Here is a 21,732-nt window from a genome sequence, read left to right as displayed (position 1 = left end):
TTGTCTGTCTTGGAAGGACATTTACTTCCATAATTTTTTTTTTTTTTTTGCCACCTGTCCTCGTTGTTAAATGTTTACCTGAAAGAGTGCAATCCATTTGTGACCTGTGCTGCAGTGTTACAACAACCACATGATTAATTTTGATAATACAATGGAATAGAACGAGTGTATTTGATAAGTGGAGTGACGATGAGTGATCTGTTTACAGGCTAATGAGTCACGCACCAGTGATACCATGATTTAACTGTCTGATCTTACTCTTGTGAATAAATCAGGGAGACTGTCTGGTACAAGTGATTCAAAATTTACACCTAGACTAGTACAGACATAAAATTGCCAAAAATACTGCTCGTTCTCCCACCAAATGTCTCCAAATGTGTTTACAAAGAGACTCTCTTTATGATGGATACACCTTTTTTTCCATCCCTTATATTTTTCTGTTTAGCTGCGCCACTATACTGTAGCTCTCTACTTTATAGGGTAAGCTGACACCGACATTGTTGGTATAGTTTGTTTTGTGCCTCGCCCTGCCCGGAGTGTCCATTGTGTACACAGAAATATACAATCACAGTGTGCGGCTGAGGTGTGTCCACTCCCTACATAATACTGTGTGTCTGGGGGTGTGTTAAGAGAGAGATGTGGATGTTTGTAATCAGAGGAGTAGATTAGTACCCTCCAGTACATAAGCAGCTTTGCAGACATATCATTTTCCCAGCAGGCTCTCATTACAGTATTGCTTCAGTTTAATGGAGCAGCGGCACAACGTGGGGTCATGCTAAGCCGTCTCTTTCTGCTCCTCAGCTTTAATGATGCACAGAAAATAACTCCACTGAGTTAATTTACTGTGACACAACCAAACGCTCTAAAGATCCCAGGCAGTGTACATTGTCTGTGTTTGTGTGCATAGGTATGTGCACGGGATCAATAATTAACCTAAACATGCATGACTGAACAAAGGCTCTGCCTGTGTTTTAATCTTAACTGTTTAAAAGAAACACCAACTCATTGTTTGACAACCAGCGTTCATCAGGTTTTCCACTAATATCCTCAGGAGGAAGGAACTCAGCTACCAAATTGATTCTTGTTTTTTCAGTTTCTGTCGACAGATAACAGATTTTCTTTCCTTTAAAAGTTCCCTTCATGCATTTTGACGCCATCTGGCTCTGTTTTTATTCTTCGCTGTGGTTTCTTCTGTTTCTCACAACCTTTTTCAGACCCTGCCAGAAAGCTATTCTCAGAGCACATGTCTGAATAGACATGGACTGTGGTGTTACACAAGTTTTCTCTTTATTGACGTTGGTCCTCTGCCAGGTGACATCAGTGAGAGCTGTGCAATGCTCTGTAATGTTCATTTTCTTTTTCTTTTTCTGCCATTATTTATTGACTGAAGTACATCTATGGAGCAGTGGCAAAGTCTCCGCCTATTGCAATTGAAACCCTGGTCTGAAAACAAACTGTATTCGTTAAATTTTATTGCTTGTACCTCATTTGGAATTAGAATTTTTTTTTAAACTCACACAAAAATATATATTTATTTGTTAGTGTGTTTCACAATAAAGATTTCTTTATTTTAGCTTATTGTAATCATATATTTTCTCAGTAAAATATAACTCCTAACAATATTTGACCACTTTCATTACCAGAATCTCTAAGACGAAGACCCTCCTCTTGGTCTCTCACAGTAGACAGATTGCATGCCTGGACAGTGACTCACCAGCAGTGTTGTGTCCAGAAGTTTCAGCTGGGCGCTGTGGGGCCTGTGGGGCCTGTGGGGCCCAGTGCCAACAGCAACTGTTTTGAAAAATGGGAGTTCACTTTAGCCAGCTGGGAATGACCTTTGACTTACCTTTCATGACTCATCTCTTTTCAGACCAACCATAGGGAGGCCCTCTTGTGCCCCTGACACCCTGCGCTGCCCCCTGTTTACCCTCTTTGACCCCTCAGCCTCATCTGCTTTCTGTCAAAAAAGCCTATGTCCATGAAGAGTTACTAGCTTCAGCGCTGACGTTTTATTTGAGCCTCACTGAGTGCTTACCTCATCCCCACAGAGAAGGAGAATCCATATGAGGATGTTGACCTGAAGCGGAGGAGTTTGGGCCGGAAGTCTTGTCTGTTGGAGAGCACCAGATCTTGGACCACCATGGACAGGAAGCTGAACTCTCCACCTCAGGTGAGTCATAAGCCTGTTGGGATTCACTGCACTGATTTGTTTTCCTGTAGTAAACACGGCAGACATGTTTTCCTGTGCTAACGTACATCGCGTCTCTGGGTGTCAGTACAGTCCTGGTTAAGATCTTTTAAAGAATCTCACACCTCATTTGTGTCACCACAGGAAACAGTCTGACATGTTTAGACCAAGTGATGTTCACAGAAAGGATCATCTGCAGATTTGGCTTCCTCGCTTCATTGCTGAAGCACTTGTCATAGAAAAGAGGGAGCATGCATGGTCACTGTGGCTTAATACTCTGCAAACACTAACTGAGCAGCTACTTTGTCAGGAACACAACAGAAGAGGATCTGTTTAAGTGCAGTCAAACAAACCCATTTTATTTTAATAAAGAAGATGGATTTGTTGTCCGTCACACCATGAGCATCTGCAATCGGATTTCATGCTGCACACAACGAAAGTAGCTTTCTACACAATAGCAGGACACAGAAGAGGTATATTAAAGAATTGAAGGTTTCGATATTTTAAACCTATCAGCTGTCACAAATGAAGAAAATGTCCATGTCTTGTTTTTTAATCGGTCGTCGCTGTCAGTGCTGACCTACCACTTTGTGTTTCCTGTGACAGCTTCACAATAAAAGCCATCTTGTGTTCCCCTGGTTGAATGCTTTTCTGTTCAGTTTGTGTTGGCAGTAAATTAATACAGCTCTGATACCGTGAAAAATAAGCATTAGGGAGATAATTTGAGTAATGTTGGTTTACATGCAGACAACATTTCTTAATTAGGCAATTTTATGAAGGTAGTTTGGTGTTTTTTGTGAGTTTTTAGAGGAAATTCCTACATTTCCATCAAAAATCAAGTTTGTATGTAAAAATATATGAACTGAGAATACAAAATATTTGGATTGCAAACAAATTCTCTCTTACAGTTTTGTTGTTTTTGTTCACAGACCTGAGCATTTTGCTTCTGGAAAGAACTTTTGGTTGCAATCCCAATAATTTGATTCTCAGTTTATATATTTTTACTTACAAAATGGATTTTTGATTGCTGTGGGAGAAATTTGCTCACAAAAAGGCACACTGCCTTTTAGCCAAAGAATCCAGTGAGGGAATAACAGACTCCACCAGTGAAAATGAAAACTACTACAGTCCACTGTCTTTTAAGCTACATGTACACCTGATTATATATACAATGTCTTGAATGAATGCACTCGGGTGACTATTTATAAGAACTTTCCAAATTACTGAAATGCACCAAATTTCCTGTATTCTTTTCTCTGTGACTAGTTGCCTTCCAAACCCAGCAGCCAGTCCCTGCGCCTCCCTGGTCCAAGTGACAGAAAGAGCCACAGGATGTCACAGCTGTCCAAGCGCTACAGCCACGATGAAATGCTGCTTCTTCCCCAGTCCGGGGTATCAACATCCCCTTGTGGCCTGCTGGATGATAGCCTCTGTAGCACCAGTGATACCCTGGCCTCACACAGGCACTGGAGGATCCCCAAGGTACACACTGCTAGATCCTACACAAACACCTTCACTAAGTCCTTGCAGAGCTCCGACTGTGTTCTCTTTCCGTTCCTGCTTCGCGGCCCAGCTCAGGTTTCTGGTGGGACCAAGTCAGTCAGAGCAGCTCTGGATCATTTGTAATTCCTCAGTTTGGAAAAGATGTTTTTAAGACCCAGTACCTTAATGCATGTAATTACTGTGTGGGTTTCAGCCCTTGTGGTGCCTTTTCTCTAGAACTCTCCTTGAATCCTTTCAAGTTTTTCTTCAACCCTTAACACACATGAATATTATTTCCCTCTGTTACTTTTGGCCAGGTACACCCCTGCTTCCTCTATACTGAGGATCAAAAGAAACAAAACTTCAGATTCCTCACAGAGAACTTCCTCTTTCCTCTGTTTGCAGCTGGTCCAGAGGATCAACTCCATTTACTGCACTAAACGTGGGAAGAAGAGGCTGAAGAAACTGTCCATGTCTAATGTTGAGACTGCATCTCTGAGAGGTAAGGCCTGTCTTTATCCCCTTTATCCACCGGCCAGATAAGTGGGTAAATATTTGCATCTCAGCCACCCACACAGAGTTCCCTCTGTTTTCCTCTTGTGATATAAACACATGTTTGTGAAACTGCCCTCTGACCCATAGAAAAACTTCTTGTCTGTCTGATATCTACCCCCAGATGACAACAGTGAAAGTGAGAGTGACTCTGATGACAGGTTCAAAGGTGAGTGACCACAGCCTTCGTTTGCAGTGGGGAGGTGCAAACTCCTGCCAGCTCTGACCTTTTCCTCAGCGCTGTTTTTCTCAGGGTTGGTTCACAGTTTTAGATTCAACACAGACGACAGAACTGGAACTGAAACATTGCACAGATTATGAGTAGATCATACAACATCTATCACATGTCTGAATGAGAGCAATAAATACAGATTTTAGTGATGGTTTCATTTTGTTAGTAGTGATAGTAAAACTGAATTAAACAACAACATACAATTTTATGACTGGATGAAAGTTAACACCCCTTGAGCCTCTGTTTTTCATGCTCCACCATAAGTTTTTAAGTTTGTGTGAATTATATTTGCTTCTCTTCCCCAGCTCACACCCAAAGGTTATTAAAACTGCAGTCCATCCTGCGACGAGCCCCCAGCTACCGTACGCTGGAGCTGCAGCTCATTGAGTGGCAGGAGAGAGAACTGTTTGAGTACTTTGTGGTTGTTTCTCTGAAAAAGAAAGCCAGCAAGAACTCCTACTCCCCTGAGGTCACCTATCAGTTCCCAAAGGTAAAACTAAATGCTGCTGGTTCTCTCAGACACCTTTTACACCTGACATAACAAGACACCTCTGTGACTGGAGTTATTTTCACATGCTACAAAAACCCTAAAAGTCAAGTCAAATGTGTCAGTGCCTTTAAAATAGTTTAACAAACCTCCCCAGGATGTTAAGTGATTTCGCCCTGGAATTGCAAATCACAAACACAAATATGTCAGTGATGGTTTCCAACGCTTAGATCTCCTCTCCTCTCCTCTCCTCTCCTCTCCTCTCCTCTCCTCTCCTCTCCTCTCCTCTCCTCTCCTCTCCTCTCCTCTCCTCTCCTCTCCTCTCCTCTCCTCTCCTCTCCTCTCCTCTCCTCCCTCTCCCCTCCACTCCCCTCCACTCCCCTCCTCTCACAGCTGGAGAGACCCACCAAGCAGATGAGGGAGGCAGAGCAGAGGCTCAAAGCCATTCCTCAGTTCTGTTTCCCTGATGCCAGAGACTGGAGTCCTGTCTCAGAGTACACCAGGTATTACCAAGATTCTTCCTCATGGTGTCTAATTCCTTATACTTAATTGTCTGCTGAGGCTTTACAACAGACAAACAAAATGACAACAGCTGTCAGCTGTTGATAAAATGGAGATAGATACTGTCCACACAGCATATTTTGAACTACTGTTCAATAGTCAAACAGCTCCACCCTTGTTGCAGCATGCTGGATAAAATCTTTTATCTGCATACTGCACCTGCTACACCACTGCATGCATGTGAAACTGGGCCATACGCAACACAAATATGATGTGTGTGCAGTTGTCTGTTTGTCTGTGTTGATAGAAATGTGTCTGCATTTCTTTTTGGCTACAGCGAGACATTCTCCTTCATGTTGACGGGAGAGGACGGCAGCAGGAGGTTTGGGTACTGCAGACGCCTGCTGGTAAGCCAACGTTGTGCTCCTCTGCTCCCTGTTGACACCCCGCTGAGCCATGTTTGTTTGATCATGTGATGCAGTTTTCCTGTGCGGCTGGTGATGTGCTACATGACCTTCCGCTGTGGCAACAGGAAAGAAATGATTAAAAAAATAACCAAACAAAACTGCAGAGCTGAGCTGGGTGTGAAACACTTTGTAAAAGTTTTAATCACTGGGGAAAAAAATAGATGTAGAAAAAGATTATCACACTTTTTGTTGTAGCAGCTGATCATTATTAGTGTTAGCCCAGAAAATACCTTTGAATAGAATAAGTAGAAAAAACATTTGCAACAACAAACATCCAAAAATCCACACATTTAAAAACAGTGATTGCAGTTGCTTTAAAATGCATTGAAGTAGTTGAATGAATATATTGTGACAGTTTATTAGATCAGAAATATAAATAAGGCATTATTTATTTATCTTGTATACATATCTTAAAAGGAACAAAGAACTGATATAAAAAGAGTTGCTGGAGCAAACATTTAACCCTAGTTAGAAAATACATAATTTAAAAAAAAAAAAAAAAAGTATAGTAATTGAACATAACAACCCAGTTAGGATTGACTCATTCAATTTGCCACGGGTTTCTCAGCAAAGGCCGGACAAAAAGAAACCATGAAAAATCCAAACTTTGTCATTCTGGAACATTTCCTCTCCATAATGAGGTTGGGGAGTGCTTTGAAGTGTTTTGTTGAGCGTCCCATTTAGCTTGCGGTTAGAGAGCATGACTGTGGGATTCTGTGAATGTGGTGGTGATTTTGTTCATCATTTGGTATTTTTGAGTATGTTTATGCTGCTGCAGTATGTATGCTCTCAGACCTTTGCTAGGAGTGTCTTTGCTGCTGTGTATGTGTAGGAGCTGGGCATTTTGGCTGTTTCTTTGACAGACAAAAATGTTTTTAACTCCGCTTGCAGTTACTCCAGATTCATCTTGATAGAATCAGATTTTTATTGACGGTGGAGCGAGAGGTGAGCTGTTCTCCTCCAGTAACTTTGTTTCCTCCCTGCTGTCTGTCCAGCAGTTGGCAGTAACCGAGCATTCCTGAGGACTTGAATCAAGCTCCACATAGTTGATTTAATCATCCATTTGGAAAAGCGGAGGAGAAACAAGACGAGAAAATTGTATACCTAATATGGACAAGTGGATTGGTGTTTGTTGAGTGCCTGTATTCATTTGTGTTTGAGTGTCTGTGTCTGTGCTGACGGTATTTCACAGCACATAATGGCAGAGAGGACAGTAGATAGGATCAGCAGGAGCAGATAAACCACCTGTGTTTAGGAAGGAGAAAACCACATGAAAGACTTTCACCTCAGATGACAGATTATATTCTAGACTTCGACTGCAGCATAAACAACTTGTCTTTGTATTATATTATCATAGTGTACTGGTCCTGCTTGTATTGTAATGACTCTTTATATGTTTAGACAAAAATAAATTGTACTCACCAGATTCAGTTTACTCGTCACTGTGAGCATTATTCAACCGAACGGAGGTATAATGTCTTCTGTGTCTCTGGAGGAGTTTGAAGAATAACCTCAATGATGTCATTATCTCGGCTCGAGCTTGGAGACTAAAAATCTTTATCAGTAAGCCTGTGTTACAAATTGTTGTGTTTTTAAAAAAAAGCAAACTGTCACCAGGTCAGGGATTCTCTGACAAAAGGTTGTTGCAGTGATTTACTTGGCTCAACTAAAACTCAGGATACTTTGGCCTCTGCTGCTTTGATTATGACATTTTGCTTTTTTTCAAAAATCAGTGTACTTTATAAATGTGTAAGCCTATATTGCTGTACAACCCCTTTTTGTTTTTTATAGCTGTTTTTCAGAATATCCACAAATGTATCTGTTCACGTCTGTTTTCAGCCGACTGGGAAAGGACCTCGTCTTCCAGAGGTGTACTGTGTCATCAGCCGGCTGGGCTGTTTTGACTTGTTCTCTACGGTGAGTTCGATCTTGTCCTCGAGCCACACTTAAACGCATGTGCACACACACATATACAGTACATATGTACACAGACACACGCAGCTACAGCCAGCTTGCTGTGTCTGGTGTTGTATCTGTGGGTAACCCATCTCACAGCTGAAGGAAATGACTTTCAGCAGACCTTCTGCTGAACGCCTGTTCTTTGGTAACCCTTATTTCAGTCTCTCTGACTTTCTGATTTCCCATAGTAATTGTTTCCTTCACTTTTGTCTCGCCGGTGCTAATGCATAGCAGAGCAGTCACTCTGTTTGACTTTTTCAGCCTTATCTGATTATTTTATTAATTCAAAGTGAGTGAATCCAGACTGTTGAAATAAAGTGGCTGCTATATGACATGAAAATAAAACACAGACTATTTCAAAGACAGTGTGCATATGTGCTGTAATCATAGTTTAATAAGGAGAACAGTGTGCAGCCCCTTGACACTGCAGCGGAGCTGTTTGATGAAAAACATGAAACTTCAAATGAAATATCTGAGTTGAGTTAAAGCAGAATAACTAAGTACTTTTTACAACAACTTATTTATGGGCGCAAAATGTTGTCTAGTGTTGCATCCCATGATGTTTCAGGACGTTCAACACATGCCAGAATAGAAGAGAGAAAGAGAACGCCTCAAATGTTTAAACTTTAAGAAGAGTACAGCCACAAACCTGAGGTGAAAATGAAAGGAATCTATTCTATAATTGCCCTGATAAAGGAGGATGGCAGTGTTTGATTTCAGCAAGAGTTTTGTCAGAGAGACAGACATGGAGAGAATGAGAGTGGTGATATCATATGACCTCGAAAACAAGCCATTCTCCAATCAACTTTCCAGACAGGAGGCAGTTTGGACCAAAACAGACAGACAGGCACACTGGGTGGAATTTTCCAATCACAGAGGAGTGGAAATAGATTAATCTGCTGTTTTTCAAAACAGAAAATGAGGTATAGATAATTGCCAGTGCTCAAACACAAAACAACATGTTTCCATTAATTGTCACCATCATTGAAAGGGTTGACGACTGTGAGGCTTTTGTGCGGGTGATGTTAAAACTAATTGAAGTACATTCAGAAAACTATGCTCTTTCCTCCCGTGTTCAGATCCTGGATGAGGTAGAGAGACGGAGAGGCATCTCAGCAGCCCTGGTCTATCCCTTCATGAGGAGTCTGATGGAGTCGCCTTTTCCTGCACCAGGGAAGATTATCAAAGTAAAGACCTTCCTGCCCGGAGCAGGAAATGAGGTCAGAGCTGCTGGCGAAGCAGAACACAACTTCTATCTTTCACTGCTATAATTGTGCCCATAAGCCCAAACTAACTGTGTTAAATTGTGCTTCGTGAATCCCACTTACATTTGTCGTTTTTTGTGGTCATTCAGGTCATCGAGCTGAGGCGGCCTACCGACTCCAGGCTGGAGCACGTGGACTTTGACAGTTTGTTCAGATGCCTCGGTGTACGGCAGGTGATTCGCGTCTTTGCCTCGCTGCTGCTGGAGCGTAGAGTCATCTTTGTGGCTGATAAACTCAGGTGAGTTTCCACCGATCCCATATGAATCAGGACTCTTTCCCTCTCCATTAATGGAGAGGGAAATGAGATGGATTTTGCAATATAAAAATTCTCTGTCACAATTAGTGTAATTGACTGTAGACAGTTAGTTTTTTCCTTTGCTCAGTTCACCCATTTTATTTTTTGTCACAGTTGGTTTCCTCTCTCATTGTGAGAGATTTGGTTTGGCACTTTTACTTTGTGCTTCATGCTTCCTAGTCATCTCAACTGAGAAATAAAAATACTTTGATATAATAAAATAACTTGACAGTCAGCCGGTGTCCCTCTGCTTGTCCATTTAGACTAATCCTGGCTTATTACAGAGTTGCACTAACCTTTCAAAACACACAGACACACAATAGTATAATTGGCGCTCAACACATACACCATGTGGAGAAGTTTATGACATTTGATGTTGATTGGTATCGGAAAGTCAAGCAACAGGTCAGTCAGCTGCCAATTTTGATAGCAGGATTAAAGTGGGTCACACCAGTGAGAGTCACTGCCAGAGGAGAACAGGGTGGGGCTGATAAGATTTGAAGATTCTCCAAGGACTCAGTGTCCCAGTCTGTCCTCTCGTTACAGAAAAGAATGGGGTACTTTTAGAGCATCGGAGGCGAGGGTGGAGTGGGAGGGGATTTGAGTAGAGCAGTAATCTCTCTATGTATCGGAGCCCAGTTTAAACAAACATCAGTGGGGGCAGTGACTGTGAGGGGAAGGAATGCACTTCCTGTGTGCGCGACTCTGCCCTCTGTGATCTGTGGCTCAACTGTCACCGTTTGACTTATGATGCCACATTCACTCCCTATGTATGAGCGACCTCACTCTCTGCGTCCCTGGAGAAAATTTGTCTGAGCTGCTCATTATCAGAGGTGATAACATCAGCAAGTCATTGGGTGGGAATTTTGAAGTAACTCATGTTACAATATTATCCTATTTTGACCAATAACAGCCAATTCTGTAATTTTGTGATCTTGTTCATCAATCAGTTATGATGTATCTCAGGATTTGTGCACCTGAAAAGCATAAACATACATTTAAAGTAGTGAAATCATTGTAATGTCTGCTTGCTGTATTATGAAATGCGTCGGGTTGTCGGGGAAAATCTTGCATAACAAAGTGCATTTGTTCATGTTTCCCAGAGAAACTTGTCCTCCAGCGACACCACAAAACTGAGTGAAATATCTCCAAACTATTAGATTAATTATTAAGACATGTGGTACATCCACTCCTGTGCCCATCAGGATGGTTTGTAATAACCTCCTTCCCCTTATATGTACCACCAGCATCGGGTTAGACTTTTAGTTTCTCTATAAGATCAAATACCCACAAATTACATTCCCATTGATCTCATTGGTTACTTTGTGTTCAACGCTGATTACGGACTGTTAGCATGCTAACAAGTTGTTGGACATAGTAAACACTGTACCTTATAAAGGAACGATACATAAAGTAAAATCTCAAAACACAAATCAAGTCACAGAACACTGAAATAACTACAATGAAAGGAAAATAACAAATATGACATCATTTTGTGGCTTAAACATGCAGTCAGTATCCCAAACTGATGCCTCTCACTGTGTGATCTCCTCAACCTATGTGTGTTGCATGTGTGTGGATTTAAAAGTGCAAACATGTGTGTATACATGCAGCACTTCTGTGTCTTGGTGTCCTTTGAAAAACAGTGATCGGGCCTCGCTGCAGCATTAATGACTTCCATGAAAAAATAGCTTCTCCCACTGGGACTCTGGTGCATAATCCATTCCCAAAATACCTCAGCTGCAGAGCATGATGTATGTTTCTTTTCCTGAAATGTATATCCAACGCATGCAGGAACTGAGAGGAAAAGCCATTTTAGGAAATCGTTACACTGAAACCCTTGTAGCTTTTTCCAGAGACGTTGCTGCTTCTGCATGAAAGTCTGCACAGACAATTTCTTTTAAGTAATTGTTCGCCATCTGATGCCTGCAATAACAAGTTGGATGCCTAATCAGATAAATTCATCATCACGCTGTAATTCCTTAACTCGATTGACCTGCAGATGCTGAATGAGTTTTGTCAGAGCTGTGAGGTTATGTAAACAGTCTCTGTCAGTCCTCAGGCTAAAGATGAGAGCGGTTAGTAGATTGTACGTGCATGTCCGGATGCAGTGAAATACTCAGACAGTGAAGGTGCTACTGGGTATTAAATGACTTTTCCTGATGTGGCTTCATTATTAAGAGAAGTGTTTTTAGTGATGCCTCCCTTTAAAAGAAAAAAAAACCCTCATTCCTTCACGTGATGCATAAGTCCAAAGCATATCATTGAAATGAAGCAACAACAAGTACATTTCTGTGCAAATGAAAACTGAATAAACCTGTAATCCTTAATTTTTAGACACACAAGACAAAAATCTCCCCCACTGCATTAATAATAAACACAAGAACAACTTCAGAATCTTCACTGCATTTTCACATTATTTTAATTAGATTCATCACCATCAAATAGTGTATGATTGCCATGATGCCTTGTTACTGTAAGTGGGTGTCACATAAAGTAACGGAGGTAGTAAAGAACAGGAGGAAAGAATTTAATGAAATATGAGAAGTGTATGTCTGAGAGGAGAGAGTGAAAAGGGAGGAGACTGCGGAGGGAAACTAAACAATGGCTCAAAGCCACGGTGAATTAATCAAGCTCCCTTTTCTGTGGTTCAACAGGCTGCTTGTGTTTCTCTCGTCTCCCCTTGTGGTGAAACTACGTGATAAAAAGTACAAAATATAAAGTGTCTACTGTATGTTGAGTATGTGGTGTTTTGTTTTTGTAATAACACATTCTGAAAATTCAGTTGCTGGGATGTCGATCAGCAACACGTTTCGCCCCAAAACCTCGTCAGACAGGTAGAATTATTGCTGCTGCTGCTGCAGGCATTCTCTAATCAACAAGTATGGTAGCATACTTATCTCACTTCACTTTCTCTAACACACTCTGCAGAGCTGGTACGAAGCCAAAACCAGTTTTAACAACTCAACCGGTTTCCCATGTGGTATTTAAGTCCGACGTAGAGTGAAATCGACACACTGTAAACATTAGAAATGTTTCTGTTTTTCAGTCAAGAAATATGTGGCTGTTACCAGAGTCTGACCAGCTGATTTTTACATCAGTGTCACTGGTGAATGTTTACACCAGCATGTAGACGCTCACATACTCATGTAGACACTCATATACACAAACACCTGCGCACGTTTATTTGCTCTTTGGGCAGCCGTGATCAAACTTAGACGGTATTGTGGTTTTAATAAGAACATCTGTAGACTTTTCCATTAGAGGGCCATTTATCGTTGTAAAGTGGCTTCTGGTGTTAGAACAAGAGCCAGTGGTTGGAGATCCTTATAGGCAGGAAGTGAGGGAAAACGTTTTGGGGACTCGGGGAGAAAGCAGAGAACGTTCTGCTAAAGGATAAAAATACACCAAGTGCAGCTTTCTATAAAAGTCCTATAGGTCAGTGTGTACTCTGCTGCCCCTTTATGTGATTTCTCTGTGTTATTTTGAGCTTGCGAAGACTTGTACCTTTGAAAAATGGTTTTGTAGAGCTTTGCAGCACAGATGGTGTCTGACAGCTGTGATTCAGTTTGCTCTCACTCTGGCCCTCTTTGTCCTCTTTCTGTGGAATCAGTCTTCGCCATGCCAGGACTGGTCGACGCAGTGCAGAGCAGCGAAGCATGTGATGATACAGACTTTTGACCCCTCCCTTTCTCTTTTTCAAACAGTGAAATTTACCCTCCTCCTCTGGGCTTCACACACTAAGCCTGCCGATCCCATGTTTCCTGGAGTAGCTGCCAGTTCAGCCTCACACACATTAAACCAGGCCTGGCGGACCTATGAGAGCTAATATGTCAGGATTAGCTCCCAAACCTCAACACATAACAGCTCTGCACAGACCTCACCTCTGCAGAACAGGATCTCTTTTCTTCTCTTCAGAGTGGTATCATAAATTTAAATGACCTTTAAGTGTCTCATCACATTCAAATTAATATAATTAATTAAAGTTTATGCTTATGTGGTTTCATTTGTACAGGTTAAATGGGAATAAACACTTAAAGACAGATGCTTCTGTCTCACAAACTTTGTATCACAAACACAGCTTGTTGCTTTGGGTTTCACTGAACTGAAAGATGAGTAAAAATGCCACACAAGGTAGACAGCAGTTTCATGTTGCTGTCCTCTTGAATCTGTGAGGAAATAAAATAAAAAGTGAGTGTACAGTCGTGCTAGCAACTCTGCACTAACTTTCTTGGTTGCATAAATGTACTTTGAGCTAAATGCCAACACCAACATGCTGCCGCCCTGATATCACTGACAAGTAAATAGTACACTTACCAGTCCACTAGATGGCAGTGTGTCTGTTCATGTTTCTGCCTTGTGGTGGCCTGAAAAACTGCGGGGTTCGGATTAGGGGGAAAAAACGTGTTTAGGGTTAAGAAAAAAAAACCATGTGATTAGGTTTACGCAACACAACTACATTGCTTTAAGGAAATGAATGTCACCTCTGAATCATCTGAATTTGAGACGTGTGCATGCTACCGTTTTCTAACTAGCACTAGCACAAGACAAAGTACAGCTGAGACTGACTCGATTATTGAGCTTTAGGTATTTGTTTATGATGGATTTCTGTCTGGACCAAAGTGGTGAACTGAGTGACAAACCAATACACCAACATTAACACCTCTAGAGCCACACGGCTTAAAACCACCATACAACACAATCCAAACCCGGAGAACCACATTACCGCCTCTGTAATTACCTATACATATAAACCCTGTTTATGAAGCATCTTTAAATTCATTTTAAGTTTATCTTCTAAAAATCTTACATTTGAAATGTTGAATTTTTGTTAGCTTTTTATTATCCTTCACCAGTAGTGGCGTGGGGTCCAGAAAGTATTTTCTTCTTTTTTTATGAAGTGTGTACGTGTGAAGTTTTGGTCTGGATCTAACGGGAATGTCCCTCTCTCTTTCCAAAGTTAAGTGGCAACCTCTGGTATTGCAGAGTGTTTTCATTGCAAGTTCATTTTCTCCCAGGAGTATGTGGTTGGGGAACGGGTGTAATCGATCCGTTTGGTATCGGTGGTGTGTAGGGCCGTGTGTAGCCCGTGGCGAAGGTTTTCAGAGATCTGTGCCCCATCACTCCCTGTTGGAACTCGTCAAACCCAGGAGACGGGATCTGTTAGGAATTATCAAGCCCTCCTCAGGCAAATGGAAATCAGACTGGCCAAAGTAAAGCTGCAAGTGCTTCATGGTATGAGTGAACTGGAAAAGGCCAAAAAAGAATGAATGCTGTGGTTATTGTAGCCTTTGGGTTTCACTGGTGTAATTCTATTTTACCCTGTCAAGAAAACCCATTTTAATCTTGCCAATTTGACTCTTGGGAGGTTAAGATAAAACGGCCTGTGGCAAACATTTTGCTCGAATGAATATTGTGGAAAAGGCTGAGGGAGTTTGTAATCTTTCTCAGTGCATTGATTATGGTACTGATCCCAATTCTCTGCATGCTGCTCCAAAATGTGGATAATAAAGTTTCTCTGGTCTGAAACTGAATCAGGACACATGAAAGGGAGTAACTTATGTTTACTAGAATGTACTTTTTGCTGGTGATGACAGCGACCACAGATACTCCACATTAAAAGTGTATATCTCAAATAGGATGCCTTTGCATACCATGTTTGATCCCTGGTCTTGTTCTTGATCCATACTGATTTAGTGGTCTTCTGGTGTGTGTGTGCGCGTGTGTGTGTGTGTGTGTGTGTGTGTGTGTGTGTGTGTGTGTGTGTGTGTGTGTGTGTGTGTGTGATTGGACCCATGGTTTATTTTCACTCCCTTTGTGTACATGGACTGGACAGTATGTAGAGGACAGAGGGGAGGAGGGTCAGCCACTGTCAACAAGTGACGGATCGTGAGAAAGACGGGCTGCTATTTGTGTTCCTGATGTTATACCACAGCTGTCGAAGTTAAACCAAATTGCTGCTTTACGATATTGCGTCAACAAGCCTCCAGCTTAACTATAGCAACATGTCAGAGTCACGCCACCCCTGCACACAAAGTAGAGTAATGTCACAATAATGCATTTCATTGGGTTCCCCCTTCCTCATTGTGGTCTGCAGTAGATGGTGTTAAACTCTAAGTGGGAGAAGTGGACGTGCAGTAAATCAAGGCGCTCATTTGTCCAGAAGTGGAGTCTTTTTGAAACTCTTTCTTGTACTTGTGAAAGTGTAAGAACGGTTTGTTAGTTCCTTCTGTACCTCAGATGAGCTGCAGGAAGAACAAAGGGTCAAACAGAGTAGAGCTGTGCTGGTAAGCCTAATATAAAAGTTACTGTTTCAGGGAAAAGAGGATCAAATAGTCATTTAATTTGGAAGCGGAGCTTAGTGGTGGAAATACATTGTTGGTGCTCCTCTAGTTTGGTATGTGGCCCAGTTAGTGACTTAATAATAATGATTCAGACATTTTGAAGAAGAATATTTACTTTTTAACTTTGCATGTCTGCAGTAGGCAGACATTTTTCAACCCTGGGAAAAAAAAAACATTTCATTATCTAGTCAAAAAACATGTGGCCTGTTTTGATGGTGTTGGGTTTAATCTGGTGTGGACTCGTGCACAGTGTTGGTGTGTGACATTGAAGGTGCTTGATGTGTGTGTCTTCCTTTTTGTCTCCCTTCACCAGCACCCTGTCCAGCTGCATGCATGCAGTGGTGGCCCTGCTCTACCCTTTCTCCTGGCAACACACCTTCATCCCCGTGCTGCCAGGGTCCATGTTGGACATCGTCTGCTGTCCCACGCCCTTCCTGGTTGGGCTACTGTCCAGCTCATTGCCTAAACTTAAAGATTTGCCTGTAGAAGAGGTGAGTAGAGCATCTGGATGTCTTCCTCTGCAGTTTATTATCCACATATTGCATTTCAGACTGATGTCTCCTACGTTGTTTCTCTCTCTCTGTTTCTATTTCGGATTGAAGCCTGTTTCTAGTACTGGATATTAGTGCCTTGGATGATAAATGAGAGAATGTTTTTTACAAGAATTGCAAAAACTAACTAGTTCCAGCTTTCCTAGATATAAATAATTTCTTTTTTTGTACTCTTCTGTGACAATAATCAGAATATGTTTGGGATTTGGACCATTGTGTTAGAAAGCACAAAGCATTTTAAGAAGTCACCATGGGTTTGATTTGATAACATTTACAGACCAAATGATTTAAATACAAATAAAACAAAACAAAAAAATGAACTTGTAAATTAACTAATAAATTCAAATAAGGGTTACAGGTTATTGCTGCACTCCTTCTATAAATCGAAATGTTAGTGTTACATGTGATGACACCTGCTGTATTCCTGTTCATCATTTTACTAGTTCGCTTGAAAAGATAAAAAAATATTGAAAGTTAAGCCATTACTTTTTACATAATTTTTTTTACAAGCACATCAAGTGTTGCTAACCTAGAAAAAAAGGGCTAAATTCAAATACAATTTAGACTTCCTCTACTTAGTTACATAAGAATTAAGTGTACACTTAATCTTGGAAATGATTAAGCTTTGGCTCAGACTGAGAGGTGATCTGTGTGAATAGCTCATGTCAGTCATAGTCAATGCTGACCTGTTTGCAGTTTGTCAACAACGTCAGCTGTTTGTTTACATCACACTTTCTGTCGCTGACTGACTTGTGGAAACATTTTGTAAAAAAGTCCTCTTTAAGAATTGTGTTTTATGTCCTATGTTATTGTGCTGTAAATTCTTTGACATTGAAGGTACGTTTTATGTTTTGAAGAGAGGTGATGTAGCTGAATGTTTTATAATCAGTTCTGAAGAATGATTTGCTCCTCTTCCCTGCGCTCAGGCATTAATGGTCGACCTGGGAACTGACCGCTTCATCCGACAGGTTGGTCTACACACTTATGACAAATGAAAATCTGACTTTAAAGTGAGACTATGTAACTTAACAATGACCATTGTGCCCCCAAGCGGCAGGTGTAAAATAGAGTTAATACCCCTTCATGGATCAGGATGTTTTGGAGTCCCTTGCTTTGAAAACATGAATGGGCATCCTGATGGAGCCAACCATGAAATCACAGGAGAAACTGCCTCAATGATATATGTTGAACAGCAGCAACTAAAGTTACATCTAAACATGAACCATCATAAGTAACTCGTACTGGACCGAGTAAGGCTGAAACAGCAAAGCACTGCATGTCTCTGGCTGAGCAGAAGAAAAAAGATTGTGTTTCTTATTACAGATGTTACTCAGTCTCGTTTTAAACATGTAAAACATGCGGCTCTCTGTTGTAAGTCTGAGCCTTTGAAACTTACTCTCCAATCATTGTTGTTTATCACTGGTGACTGCAGTGTTTTCAATTGTTTATAGATGGACGATGAGGCCTCGCTGTTGCCGCGGAAACTTCAAGCAGCTCTTGAGCAAGCGCTGGAGCAGAGGAATGACATCATCAATCAGGACTCTGACAGCGAGTCAGACGAAGGTGAATAAGTGACAGATCATCTCTCGCTAACAAGACAGATGTTCTCCTTGTTAATTAGAGCAACAGCGTGTGCAGTGGAACATGTTCAGTCCATGTGTCTGTGAAACTCGCTGGGAAATTACGTCTGGACACACTTGTCATGACAGTGAGTCACAAGGGCTCAGCTTGGAGGTGACATAATGGTGCTTCTGAGGAGCTGACTGTTGGGAAATTACCTGCTTACTTATCATGTGTTGTATGGAGGATTCATTCAAATATGCAAATAAACAACAACAATTGGACTTGTAACATTCAGACTTGGATGTGAAGATGACTCTAGTTAGGTACCTCCCATATGGTCTAGCGGTTAGGATTCCTGGTTTTCACCCAGGTGGCCCGGGTTCAACTCCCGGTATGGGAATTGGTCTATTGCGAAAGTACTCAGGAGATTAATGAAAGGTTTATTTGTAAAGCACACAAATATAAAACACCAACTGTGACATTCAATAATAAAGAGACACTTCTTGAAACCCTACGTGGGACAGACTATGTCTCTGCTTTCCACATTATCTACAAAAATAAAGCTGCTAACAAGGTGTTTTTTTATGTTCCATCTGCTGCACTCTGTTCTCAGTAATAGTTCAGATGAAAGGAGACATTAAACTATGGCTTTACAGGATGCTACAGCATACAACAATTACCACTCTTAAACTGGTTACTTACTAATATTAGAGGACAATTATAACAACAATGCAAGATTGTGTAGAAAATGAGTAAAAACCCATGACCTCTTCTTAAGGTTCCACTGTTACAGTTCTTGTTGTGCCCGTCTTAAGGATTTCAGATATTTCTGTAATATTGTCATTTTGTTCTCAGCAGGTTTTGTTTTCACTCTTTCAAACTTCAGAGTTGTGATGTTAACATTGTGATATTTTCTCTGGTCTGTGAAGGTCCAGCTGCTCTACAGTAGTCCCACACTTCTGACATATACAGACAAGAGGCAGCCACATTGTAATTGTTCTTTCCCATTTTGTGATTCATACACTGTATTTGACCGAAGCATTATGAGAGAATCTCCACACTGTTAATAAAAGCTGAGGGTACATTTGAATGTGCGTGTCTGTGAGCGTTGGACCAAATGTTTTATCACTTCATCATGAAGTCCAATTAGTAATGCAAATAACTAAGCACTGTGAGTGATCCCTTCTTTCTTGCGTCGACAGAGTATAACTCCCTGAACAGCCTGGTGTCAGAAGCCTTCATCCGCTTCTTCCTGGAGACTATCGGACATTACTCGCTGTTTATCGCTCAGAATGAGCGCGGAGAGCGCATTTTCCAAAGAGAGGCCTTTCGCAAGTCTGTGGCGTCTAAGAGCATCCGTCGTTTCCTGGGCGTCTTCATGGAGTCTCAGATGTTTGCAGGGTTCATTCAAGATCGGGAGCTGAGGAAGACACGGGCTAAAGGTAGACTGTCGTCCTCTGAGTTCCACTTCTTTGTCTGAATGTTCTTTCTTCCTTAAAAGATTTGATGAAAAGTCACTTTGCAGTTTTCTCTGTGGATTTCCCCGCCTGCACTTAAAGTACTAGTGACCTCTAGTGGCTGAAAGATTTCATCAGCACGTTTTCTCACCACATCACTGTTCCTCCTGGAATACTGAAGTGTTTCATATTTGACTTTTCTACCTCTATTGTGCTGTTAACAGGTCTGTTTGAGCAGAGGGTGGATCAGTATCTGGAGGAGCTGCCAGACACAGAGCAGAGTGGAGTCAACAAGTTCCTGAGAGGCCTTGGTGAGTTCCTGATTTCACAAGTTTGAAAGTTTTAACCCGTTTTAAAATCAGGCTGTATAAACAGATATTTCTAATATTTCTTCTTGTAACTTTGTTCAAAATTCCCACATATGACATATATGTTACTATTACTTTGCCAGATGGAGCCGCGCACCAATTTTTCCACAGTTGCAGTTGCTGCTAGTCACTTATGTCTTGTTTTTAACTTAACATATCCAACATGATAAAAATCATCAAAAGTAGCTCTAACATATTTGTTCACGGTTCATAATGTGTCCAAAAATGTTTTCTACTGTTCACTTTGCTCTTTGAGCAGGATTTTATGACATCACACCTGAAAAAAAAAAATCTTTTTTTGTGGAAAAAAACATATTTGATGAAAAAAATTATTATTCCAAGCAGAGTATTTTTTTTTGTCTGGGGGCTATCATTAAACATTTTATCAGGCAGCAACACATGTTTGCAAATATTCAGATTTTAACAGACTGCAGGCGGGCTTAAATCAGACCAAACTTCATATAGTCTCAATGCTTTTTGCATCATTTAATTTATTTGTTTTAATGGTTTTCAGGAAGTAAAATGAAGTTTCTCCACAAAAAGAACTGAGGAGAAAACTGAACACCGGATGTCTCAAGTCTCTGCGTCAAGATGATTCTCAGTTCGTCTTTTTGTCAATATTTTTTATGAAACGTGTACATATTATTTCACTGTAAGCTGTGATACTCTTCAGTGTATGTTTATAGTACTTTATGAGATAGTGATAGCCGGATGGTACACAGCGAGTGAGTCATAGAGTAACCACTGATGTCCAGGAGTGCTTGTGAAGAGTGTTATCAGAGTGTGTGAGTGTATGCTACTTGACATGGGCGTAGATGTACAGTTCATATGTTTTCATTTTTGCATTATTTACATTACAACAGTGTTGTCCTCTGTTTAAGGAGTGTAAAAACCTATAAACTGTACATGCATCAAGACAATGAAGAAAATGATTTGAACTCTTCATAGAGTCTTTTGCAATCTTTTATTAAAAAAAGGTCATTAAAACGCTTCAAATGTCCGAGTGTTAAGTGTTGAATTTACTAATATTAGTCATGTTCAATATTTTTGTCATTAAATGGTGGTTAGAATATTTTTGTATACTAATACGTTCCCTTCATTGTTGCTATCAATAACAGCAATACAGACTTACTCTACAGCTTTTATTACTTTTGACATATATCACACCTGGAAACAGAAACATGTAATTCACATTTTGCCAGATGATATAAAACCACCTCTTTTTGCATCTGACATCTCAATGACAGCCTCCCCTAAAGCCATGCATTAGCAGTAGTAAGATCCCAAAAGGCCCGTAGTCTAGCACCAGCTACCACATGCTGCTGGTAACCTAATTACGTCTGCGCACATCACTCTGGTGGCTGTCACTGCCGTGCTGTTCTTAGCTCTCCTAACTGAGCGGCTCGCTGTGGATTACAGGTGCCACGTTACTTTTCCTCTGCCGGTGTCCTTCATAGCAATTAAGCGTGACATCTGATGTGAAGGAATCGTGTCGCAAGTTTAGGATGAAGCTGCACACCCACAACCAGCAGTGGAAGATGTATTGAGACACCATTATTACAGTCTACTACAAGTACAATCCTGCATTCAAAATGATCAGTATCAGTGTACTTTATGTATTGACAGTAAAAGTACTCGGGATGGTGTCGTTCAGACTGGTATACAATTATAAACTAACAACCTTCAGAGGAACTGCGTTGTGAGAATACATATTCTGTGACTGACAAGTTGAGGAGAGTCACTAGGTGTTATATAATTTGCACATATTTACAACCCCGTTTCTGAAAAAGTTGGGACGCTGTGTAAAGTGTAAATAAAAACAAAATGCAATGATTTGCAAATCTCATGAGCCCATGTTTAATTGCAAATAGACCAAGGACAACATATCAAATGTTGAAACACAGAAATTGTATTGTTTTGTGAAAAATATGTGCTTATTTTGAATTTGATGCCAGCAACCCATCTCAAAAAAGTTGGGACAGGGTCAACAAAAGACTGGAAAAGTTGTGTAAAGCTAAGAA

The 21,732-nt window shown here is 40.9% G+C and overlaps 1 protein-coding gene and 1 non-coding gene across 2 annotated transcripts in view; both read left to right on the top strand.

Annotated features, from left to right (window-relative positions):
- The window catches only part of dennd2b (DENN domain containing 2B), a 39,470-nt gene extending 18,769 nt beyond the window's left edge, over positions 1 to 20,701 (top strand). The window contains exons 5-20 of the mRNA XM_069693408.1: positions 2,049 to 2,170; positions 3,455 to 3,670; positions 4,076 to 4,172; positions 4,347 to 4,391; positions 4,760 to 4,944; positions 5,335 to 5,444; positions 5,780 to 5,849; positions 7,749 to 7,826; positions 8,948 to 9,088; positions 9,223 to 9,371; positions 16,086 to 16,263; positions 17,250 to 17,291; positions 17,775 to 17,886; positions 19,089 to 19,328; positions 19,568 to 19,654; positions 20,226 to 20,701. Coding sequence (XP_069549509.1) covers positions 2,049 to 2,170; positions 3,455 to 3,670; positions 4,076 to 4,172; positions 4,347 to 4,391; positions 4,760 to 4,944; positions 5,335 to 5,444; positions 5,780 to 5,849; positions 7,749 to 7,826; positions 8,948 to 9,088; positions 9,223 to 9,371; positions 16,086 to 16,263; positions 17,250 to 17,291; positions 17,775 to 17,886; positions 19,089 to 19,328; positions 19,568 to 19,654; positions 20,226 to 20,260 — 1,907 coding nt within the window. The 3' untranslated portion in view covers positions 20,261 to 20,701. The remainder of the gene's footprint in view (positions 1 to 2,048; positions 2,171 to 3,454; positions 3,671 to 4,075; positions 4,173 to 4,346; positions 4,392 to 4,759; positions 4,945 to 5,334; positions 5,445 to 5,779; positions 5,850 to 7,748; positions 7,827 to 8,947; positions 9,089 to 9,222; positions 9,372 to 16,085; positions 16,264 to 17,249; positions 17,292 to 17,774; positions 17,887 to 19,088; positions 19,329 to 19,567; positions 19,655 to 20,225) is intronic.
- Positions 18,215 to 18,286, top strand: trnae-uuc (transfer RNA glutamic acid (anticodon UUC)). The gene has a single exon. It is a non-coding gene; the product is annotated as a tRNA-Glu (tRNA).
- Positions 20,702 to 21,732: the final 1,031 nt, after the last annotated feature.

The sequence above is a fragment of the Brachyistius frenatus genome, unplaced genomic scaffold (genome assembly GCF_029030835.1).
Source record: "Brachyistius frenatus isolate BFR_SWC_R1_liver_20210118 unplaced genomic scaffold, ASM2903083v1 Contig_15, whole genome shotgun sequence".
Lineage (NCBI taxonomy): Eukaryota > Metazoa > Chordata > Actinopteri > Embiotocidae > Brachyistius > Brachyistius frenatus.
The sequence above is the reverse complement of the archived record's forward strand: the minus strand, read 5'-3'. Positions and strand labels throughout refer to the sequence as shown.